Source organism: Oryzias latipes, chromosome 17 (assembly GCF_053564925.1).
Source record: "Oryzias latipes strain Hd-rR chromosome 17, Olatipes_Hd-rR_3.1".
NCBI classification, from domain to species: Eukaryota; Metazoa; Chordata; class Actinopteri; order Beloniformes; family Adrianichthyidae; genus Oryzias; species Oryzias latipes.
The window spans coordinates 16035420-16045416 of record NC_136253.1 but is presented as its reverse complement, the minus strand read 5'-3'; the positions used below and the strand labels follow the sequence as shown (position 1 = coordinate 16045416).

General features: G+C 57.6%; 1 protein-coding gene across 1 annotated transcript; it reads right to left on the bottom strand.

Moving 5' to 3' along the window:
• Positions 1–2017: 2017 nt before the first annotated feature.
• On the bottom strand, positions 2018–6147 carry LOC144986717 (uncharacterized). The gene is made up of 2 exons (XM_078934605.1): positions 2991–6147; positions 2018–2892 (listed from the first exon to the last, which is right to left on the bottom strand). Exons 1-2 carry the CDS (start codon positions 4174–4176, stop codon positions 2114–2116), a joined length of 1965 nt encoding a protein of 654 aa, XP_078790731.1. The 5' UTR covers positions 4177–6147; the 3' UTR covers positions 2018–2113.
• Between the last annotated feature and the right edge of the window lie 3850 nt (positions 6148–9997).

Sequence of the window (9997 nt, the reverse complement as noted above, 5' to 3'; positions counted from 1 at the left end):
CACCGTGAACCAGTACTGCGAGTCGGTGGTGATACCGGACACCCTGGAGTCGCCCGGGCTTTACATCCCCAACCTGTACATGAAAGACGTGCGAGGGGGAGACGTGCACCTGGAGGGGCGCGGAGGGCCGTACGACATGGTGATCGCGGACGCCTTCAACGGCTTCTGCCCGGAGTCCGACAGCGCTTGCGGCTACCGCAGGCCGTACATCTTCACCACCGGCCGGTCCCAGAGCCTGCAGGGACTCACGGGCGAGGTGCCCTTGGATCCGCTCATGCGCTCGGAGGCCTACACCTGCATGCCCACTCTGCTCAGGCCCTTCAGCTCGGCGCTCAGGTCGCGAGGCAGACGCAGAGGCGACGGCGGAGAGGACAGCAACCACAGCGTCTTCTGCGACGCCCTGCACGCGGCGGAGTTCGAAAAGAGCGTGCTGGATCACGTGGGGGACCTCTTCAAGGACACCACGGAGAGAGCGAATGGGAACAAGCGGGCCACGGACATCATGCAGCCCTCGCTCGGGGTGGCTTTCTGCGGTACTTACAGCATCGGGAAGACCTCGGACAGGAAGCTCATGAGCGCCTGCGCCGCGACGGGCGGCGAGCCCCTCGTCGACAGGCTCGCGCCCAGAATCAGCGGCACGGGCCTGTTCGCTTGCAACCCCATGCAGACCACCGCTCGGTTGATAGCTCCCATATTCAGCAGGATATTCGAGAGCCCCAACCATGGTCGCAGGCTGTTCTTGTGAGGGAGGAAACGGAACGTAAAACGGGCGAAGCGCGCGGGAGAAAGGAGAGAGAAGAGAAAGCAGGGAGGAAGGATGCCTCGGGTCAGGGGGCCCGGCTTAGCGCGCAAGGTGGCCCGCGGACTCTGGGCCTTTGCTGAATTGGTGCTTTTGTGCGGGGTCAATTTCTTCGTGACCCTGTACATGCACCCAGTTGACCGCGAGCGCGCCATCGCCTTGATTAGGAAGAGGGAGGAGGCCGAAGTGGACGCCGCCATCAACACAGTGGCCAGGTCCATCACGGGCCTGGACGCGAACATAGAAATGATCAAGGGGATCATTGGCTCCGAGTCATGTGACAGGGCCGTGACCGCCGAGTACGTGAACGAGCTGCGCTCGGCCGAGACTCAGAGGGACCAGCTCCGCTACATGCTCATGGCGCTCAGGGGCCGGATCGATGCTGTCAGGCTGGTGGGCGCGGTGGACACTCTGTCAGACAGCGTGGGGCTTCAACTCAACGCTTCGGCCAAGATAAACAGGACGGTGCTCGCCTTGAACGTCCACAGGGACCTCGACGACATGAGGGAACCGGTGTCTAAAATGACGGTGGAAGATGCCAGCGGGGCTTACGAAGACGGCCATCTTACTCAGAGGCACCCTCACTGGCTCGTGTGACCGCCCTTAAACTGGGTAGTCCCGCTACGGTTCTCTGATGGGGAACGCATATAAATTCCTACCGGAAGGTCTGGGTTGTTGGGGTTTCAGGGCTTTTCTTTTCTTTTCTTTCTTAGTGTACCTGCCCTTTGTATAAAGTGTGTCTCTTTTGCTGTGCTGCCTTTTTTGTTTTGTTTTCAAATGCAACAGTGTTTGACTGTCTGTGTGTGTTGATCTTGTAACAAATTCTGAATAAAATAATTTCTGAAAACACAACTGCTTGGCTTGTTTCCATATTCTGTTTGCCAAGAAATGTAGAGAGAAGATGTGAGACTACAGTAGGCGTACTTCAATCAACAGCAATATGATTTTATTCAAAGTACAAAAGGAAAATAAGTCTTACATTTCAAGAGGGTACAGTTCATGTGATTGGATTGCATGCTGAGGGTACAGTTCATGTGATTGGATTGCATGCTATGAAAAAGAAATGCACGAGGTAGAAAGACAACTACGCAAGCCTTCGCTGTTTCAATGGCAGTCACAAGGAATAACATCTGCTTGTCCAAAGAAACCTCTGAGATAACTGTGGTAAAGAAAACAAATTGTAAAAGAGTAAAAGCAAAACACTTCGATGACAATTCCTATGCAATCATGTTCCACACACCTGTTTTTTTCAAAAAAAAAATATAATATAAAAAAATGATGATGAAATAATGTGAACATTGTGAGCAAAAATGTTCATACGTAGACATTTTTGTCACCTTCGTAGCAAATGGGTCGGGTCAGCGTATTTCCAGTCTCCGAGTTACGGTGGCAGTCGCTGAACTCCTCTGCCACGTTCATGTAAAGCGTCTGGGATTGGCAGCAAGACAGCGGCCTGTAGTCGAACAGAGCGGCCGCAGCTGCGTTTTTAGCCGAAAACACATCTGCGTCCAAGGCGAAGGGTCGTACCCTTTTGTGTACGTAGCTGGGATCCGCTTTCTCCATTCCGCTTCGGGCGGCAAGCTCAGCGATGGCTTGAACGATGGTGGGTCCATCGAGCGGCTTGCAGTCCAAGACCACGTGGATGTCCCTTTCAACGCGCCCGCCGCCTTCCCTTGAGCGGTACTGCACGGTGAACCACGTGCGCAGGAGGAAAATCATCCTCTTGAACTTGACCTCGGACACCGTCTCCCTCAAAGAACTGTCGATCAGTGGGAGGACTCTCATGCTCCCACCCTGGCACACTCTGGTGGTGCACCACGCTGCCAAGACGATCTGTTCCTTGAACACGAAACAGCACCAGTGAAAGTAATGCGTGCCCATGTCCACGTCGAACAGCCGCGGCAGGTGCACGTCGGGCCCGATGGCCGCCTGGGTGCTCTCGGGGCACCATTTCCCCACTAGCACGCGGTCCCAAAACCCCGGGATGTGAGGCATGCAAACGTATCTGTAGGCATCATACTCAGGCAAGAGCTTATTTTCCCAGTAGGTGAAAGACATGTCGTTTGCTGGATTCTTTATCAGGGTCTGGAACGCTGCGTAAAAAAAAAAAAAGAGAGAGAGAAATCAGAGAGAGGAAAGTCAGACTCTTGAAGCTGTGCAAGGTCGAGGTGCTAGAGGGTGTGCCTCTTACCTCGCTGAAGTTCCTCGTCACTTGGCGACCCTTCGGCCAACATCCTTTCAACGCATTCCTCTTTTTCGATCCTCGTCATGAAGCGGTCGCTACCTTCTCGCTCCAGTTCCCAAGCTCCTACAGCCTCCATCTCCGGCATGTCAGCCAGCGCGTTTGCCGTGGCGTTCACCATTCCGTTCTCGGAGACGACCCAGTGCTTTCGGCAGCCTCCCTGCGCTCTGATGCACAGCGTGCACAGGACGCATCCGCAGAGGCACTGCACGGGTCGATTGAGTTGCATGAGATACCCGCAGCACACCGGCGCACGGTTGAAAACCCGTCTGCATGATGGGCAAGTGATGAGATCTTCGAGCGTGGATAGGGAGACGCCGGGGATGCCGTCCCAAGGGCGCGGCCCCGCGCTGCCCTCTGCGCTCCAGCACGCAAGCTCCTCTTCTGCGGGCGTCCTGGGCTCGCGTCGGTTGGACTCCACGGAGAGACAGAGCCCTGGAGACTCACTCTGCAGCGCTGCGCCGGGCTCGTCTTTCGGCGGCTCGACGTCAGGCTGCGAGCTCGGGCGTCCGTCCCCTCCATGGTCGAGATCTTCGTCACCCGTCTCGGGTGGCGGAAGTAGAGAGCCTGGAAGCTCAATCGTCTCCGCGCAAGTCGAAGCGACCCGAGGAGGAACTTGGTAACCGTTTGGGGGTTCCGCCGTGCGCGGCTCGATGCAATCGGGGTACGTGATCAAGTTGATGTCGTCGTACGCTTTCGTGATGACGCTCTCGCACAGCATGGCGCTGGCTTCTTCCTCCAGCGTACCGTACTCCTCGTCCTCAGTCGAAGTCAAATAATATCTGGAGGGGTTTCTGTAACGCACCCACAGTGACACAAAAGACAACTTGTGAATATCACCTTCAAACCATGCCTCCCAGGATCGACGGGGATACCCACGGCTGGCCGCTGATGCTCCAGATGGCAGTGTGCAGCTCTTCGTCCATTCGCTTCGCGACCTCGACGCCTTCCTCGGACTCCGGGACGTCGATCTCCCCCGGGCGGAGCGAGCGTTCGCTCTCCGCGCCTCGGTCTTGCTCCGTGGCGTCCACTGGGCTAGGCGGAGGCGCCGGAGTGGGCTCGACGTGGTTTGCTTTCCGCAGGGCTTCGAGTCCAACGCAGATTGCGCCTCCCGGTACCGGCTGTCGCCCTCCATCCGCGAGGGCCTCGCGACACCCCGCGCTTTCAGCACCAGGACACAGAGGCTCGCCGCGAGCCTCTTCCGCCTCGTCTTCGGTTTCCTCCGGAGAGGCCGCCTCGTTTTCTACGCGCCCCCGACTCTTGTCGTCTTCGTCCGAGGAGGAGGCGCTGACATCAGATGGACTGCACGCGCGCTCTTTGGCCTCGTACTCGGCCGTGCGAATTTCGCCCTTCTCTTCTTCGCCCTCGCTGTACTCGCCTTCGCTGGAGCTGTCTTCCTTTGTCGAACAACACCCTAGTCTCCAGGGCCTGGTCGCGGTGTCTCGCTCCGTGCGACGGCCTCTCCGCGAGGACGACGATTGGGGGTTCGCGCGGTCAAAATTGCAACCGGCGTGAGGCACAGCCCAGCGAACTGCCTTTCGCCTGCCGTCGTGAGCTTCACCGACATCCACGCCAAAGTGCGACGGTTCTTCACCAGTGGGCCCCTCTGGCTCGGTCCTCCTTTTCACGAGCCGAATCTCGGATTTAGTCCTGCGAGGGCTGAGGCTCGGGTCCCGCTTGCGCTTGATCCTCTCGCTCCGGTGATATTTGCCGTCTCCTTTTCGCACGCAACCGCCCGCAGGGTTTGCCCTTCTGCGACGAGGTGCAAATTCAGGGTCGAGCTCCTTTCCAACCTGCCTCTTGAGTGTCGGGTAGAGGGGAGGCTCGCGGTCGAGACGGACGCATCCGAGGGCCCGCTCGCGTCCGCTTCCTCGGTAACGATCGCGGACTCCATCCCTCTGGTCGCGGCGGGAGATCTCGCCCTCGGCCCACTCGGGCGTCCAGTCGAAGCGCTTTCTTTCTCTCCTTCTCTTCTCCGTTTCGTGCCTTCTCCTTTGCTGCAGGTTGCGCAGGGGAGAAGGCGTAGTGTATCTGCGTTGGCCCCCGCCGATCCTTCTTTGTTCGGGCCTGGCCTTCCTCTGCATCTTTTCGTTCTCGTATCCAGCCGAAATCACCCTCATTGCACCGCGGGCTTCGTTAGAACAGAGAGCCGAGTTCCACCCAGATGCCGAGGGGCGAATCTCTAGTGTTCCTGTACGAACGAACGCTGGGGTGTGAGCTCAGTCCTCTGTGAGCAAACTTGGCAGCACTTATATAGCCCCTCCTCGACAGTCTCGAAATCTCTGCAACAGAAGAAACTCTCACCTTCCTCACTTTCATGCCAAAACAAAACTCATCACTATCAGTGAGTCTGACCTTCCCCCAGAGTGCAAGAACTCCGCTCGCAGCAAGACGTCTCTGGGTTGGACGAGATCCGTCAGAGTCAGGCCGATGTTTACAGCGTCTGACCGATGTGAACAGCGTCCGTCCGACAGCCACTCGCCTCCTCCGACCAGGCTTAAAAACGGCCGAGTGCAGTTCATAGAATACGACCGATGCTCGCAGTCACTGTCCTCCCTCCTCGACCTTCCCGCGAAGCTCAAAAAGTCAGACCGGCATCTCGCACGCCAAGCATCCACGGTGGCATCAATCCGCTGTTAATCGGAGCAGCCCAGACATTCGAAACACAAAAAGTTCTGGGCTCAGAAAAGAAAACTGGTAGGCTCAGGGGAAGGTAGATAATGTTTGGGAGCAATAGGAAAACAGGAGAGGCAGGGAGTAAGACATGAAGGTGGAGACTTGGGAGGAGCAGTGCTCAGGGGAAGGTGGAGAATGTTTGGGACCAATAGGAAAAAAGGAGAGGCAGGGAGTAAAAGATGAAAGTGGAGACTTGGGAGGAGCAGTGGAAGCCCATGCTCTATGAAGGTGGGGGGAGAAAAGAGAGCAGAGTGGTGTTGGTGACCATAAAATTACTTCTGATCAGCGCAACTGCTTGTGCACGCAGATGTTTTTTTTTTTTGTTTTGTTTGTTTTGTTTTGTCAATTCACGCTTGCAGAAGCCAGGCTTACAAACCTCTCTCTTTCCCACTCCGGAGATCGGCAGGAATAAAGCACAGGGTGCACTGCCGTGAACGTGTGAACACATTTTTTGGGTTTTTTTTTTTGACAAAGAAAATGTGTAGTGTATTTTCCCAGAGATGAAGCGCAAGCTGTGTTCGGTGGCAAAACACTTCAAAGCAACGAGAGCATTTTTGAACGAGCTCCTTTATTTCGCACTCAAACGCACAGTGTCCATCTCAGAGCGCACCGAGCTTTTCAAACAGTTTCACGACAAGATACATCTGCTTATATCCAAAGGATGGTGCACATGCAACACAGACAAAATGAAATACACATGAAAACCCACTACGCAAACTACATTTCTCTTTCCCACTCCGGAGATCGGCAGGAATAAAGCACAGGGTGCACTGCCGTGAACGTGTGAACACATTTTTTGGGTTTTTTTTTTTGACAAAGAAAATGTGTAGTGTATTTTCCCAGAGATGAAGCGCAAGCTGTGTTCGGTGGCAAAACACTTCAAAGCAACGAGAGCATTTTTGAACGAGCTCCTTTATTTCGCACTCAAACGCACAGTGTCCATCTCAGAGAGCACCGAGCTTTTCAAACAGTTTCACGACAAGATAGATCTGCTTCTATCCAAAGGATGGTGCACATGCAACACAGACAAAATGAAAAAAAAAAATACACATTCGATCCAACTACACAAACTACAGCATCTTAGTCCTCCTCAGCTTTGCGGATCTGGGGATCGCAGGCCCTGCTCCGCCTCCCCCTCCGCAGTACACCAAGTAGATGATCCCAGCAGAAAGCGCTCCGCACCAGGTCGTGAGAAGGCCCATCGAAATCCACAAAGCCGAGCTGCTGGCGAACCCCGATAGCCAGCCTCCCAAAGAGACTCTCCCTGCCACGATCTCGTTGTACTTTGCGTCAAAATCAGTCAGGTCTCTGGTGATGTTGTTCAGGTTTTGACGCACGGACAACAGGTTCGACGTCGTGTTCACGGCTCGCAGCAGCTCCATTTCAGGAGTCCCGGGCAGACTGTCTTTCAGCAGGTCCGCGAACGACACCGGCCCGTCCGATATGTGCGGCCTGGAGAAAGGCTTCAGCGGGGGGGATTCGATCTCGACCGTGACCGACCCCTCCATCCAAGTTACCTTCTTGTCGCGGTAGCAGATGTTTCTGTGGCACTCTCCGCACACGGTCTTGCATTCCGAGGGGTCCTCGACGCACCTCCTGTACCTTTCGTGAAGCTCGGGCCTCCTGCAGTACTTTCCGTGGCACTCGGAGGGCTCGTAGAACCGTCCGTCTATGAGCCAGACATCGTAGTCTGGCCAACAGGGAACGCCATCGGTGCTGATTTTGGGCATTGGTATGATCCCTCGGACCACGGCGCGCTCCACGGCGTTCGGCAACGAGTGCACGATGAACAGCTTTCGATTTCTGTACAGGGCCGCGCCCACGGTCGGGAACTCGGACAGACCCGGGTGATCGCGCATCACGGTCATGCCACTGGGGCAGCTCCCCGAGCGCTTGGAGGCGATTTGCCTCAGACAGTTTTCCACCCCCCTGGCCATGAACTTGGTGTGCATGGCAGCCTGCGTCATCTGATGGGTCACGCTTTGCATCTGAGCGTACCACATCTGGTAGCTGGCCATCACGGAGAACTTGACGTTGGTGTCTCGCAGGGCTGCCTCGGTGTTGCGCTTCATCGCGTCCCTGAGGAGTCCAAAGTTCTTGTTGGCGATCTCGGTGTTGCGCTTCATCTTCCTCTCCTGTTCGTCTATCCTCCCGTCTATCAGCGCCACGTTGGCGTCGAGCCGGTTGCTCACCTCCACCAGTTTCCCAGCGACATTCGTGAACGCGTTCTTCACGGAGTCCATCTGGACCTCCAAGCGATCCACTCTCTGAGACACGTGCAATGCCAGACCCAGGGCAGCGCCTCCGAGCAACGAGCCCAGGAACCTCTTGTGCCTCGTGCGGCGTCGCTCGGGCCCGTCGAGTGCCGGGAAGGGTGCATTGTCGGGCAGGGCGTACGCAGAGGCCTTGCGCTCCTGCGCGGCCAACTCCTCCAGACCCTCTCTCATCAGGTCTCCGGCCCTGCGGGCATCGTCTGTGATCTCGTGCGCTGAATCGCACAGCTTGCCGTAGTCTCTCCGGCAGCCGTCATCACCTCCGCAGACCGAGATCAGGCAGGGCTTGAGGGCGCTCACGTCATAGTTGACGCAGCTCACGTTCAGGTTGATGTAGTCCAGGCCCGGGGTGAAGTTGGACACGAAGTGGATGGCTTCCGCCGGTTTCATGATCACCCCGCGATCGTGCTCCACCACCGGCCTGTCCAACGCGTAGCTGTCGTCCACGGAGACTAGATTCAGGCCCTGGCTGCTCTCTCCCGTGTTGTGCGCGGTGCACACCCTGCTCACGGGCGGAGCGTACTCGACGAACCTTTTCGCATCCAGGATCCCCACCGTGTAGTGATTGGGATCGGTCGTGGGCACCATGGTGTTGATGTTTATCGCTACCTGCGGAGGCCTGCCCGACGACTCGACCCGCTTGTTCGGTTCCCCGGGGGTGCACGACTCCATGGCGTACAAGTTCCCCACGTAGATCCTGTCGTAGCTGGTCGAGTACATCTCCCTGTGGGGCTCCTTGAACACCCCGAGTGCTCCGTGGACGGCCACGAGGCCGGGGCACACCAGAGTGTGGCTCAGACCCACGTTGTACCGAGGATCCAGGGAGCTCTTGGAACCCGACGCCGGATCTTTGTACGCGCTCTCCGGGACGGTGATCACGATGTCGCCGAGCTCGTCGAGCTCGGGCAGTCTTTTGTTCGTAGAGGGCAGCGGCGGCGGCGTGCGGAGCTCGGCGGACCTCGCGAACCTGGAGGGCTTCGCGGCTCCGGCCTTCGCGGTGGATATGCCCGCCGCCATCTGCTGCCTCTTCCAGTCCCTCAGCCTGTGCACGGCCGAGGCGATTCCCAGTATCGCGGGCATGTCGGAACGCACGCCACGCTTGAAGTCAGAGTCCACGGGGGCAATCATGAACTGGTTCACGCCGAAGGCCACGGCCACGAGTTCGGGAAACCGCTTCAGGGTCTCGAAAGACGTCGAAGACACGGTCACGTTCACCATCACTCCCCTGGCCCAGACCGTGGTGCTGGAGCCCGAGCAGCACTTGGTGTTGAGGTCTTCTTCGCACCTGAGCGCTGTGTTGGTCTCCAGGTCCGCTAAAGGCAGACCGCCCTCCACCTCCCACCTGCCCGCGCCCTCAGGAGCGCTGAGCTTCAGTCCTCCGGTGAGGGATAAGGTGAAGACGATCTTGTTTGCTCGGACTCCTGTCCTGAGCAGAGTCATGAGGTAGGGGACGACGGCGTAGCGCTCGTCGTCGCCGCCGTCAGTCCTCTGTCCGCTCGGGCTCACCCACGCGTTCTGGCAGTGCCTGGGATCCTTCGCGTCCGCGCGGCCCCGCGGCGTCACGAACGCTTCGAACTCGGCCAGGTCCAAGAAGTCAGTGCTCGCCAGCAGCCCGCGAGAAGGAGGCAGTCCGAGGAACAACTTGCGGACGCCTCGTCTGTGCAGGGCGGACGCGGCAAGGTTCGCAACTCTGCCGAACTGACGCCTTTCCCAGTTCGACTTGGAGCAGTTCGTCAGCCCCCACCGGCTGGCGTCCAAGAGCAAAGCCGTGGACGAGACCGAGGCGCTGACCCTCGCCAGGGTTTCGGCCACGGACTCCAGGACCGCGGGGAACTCTTTTCGGTCCGGGGACACGGGGACCACGCACTCGTCAAACGGGACCTTTGCCACGACGTGGCCGGCTTGCGCCACCGTGGCGAACAGGGCCGCGTCTAGAGCTACGGCTAAGTAGCCTCCGGCCGAAGAGTACAGAGCGCGCTCCACCGAGATGACAGTTGCGTCACACAT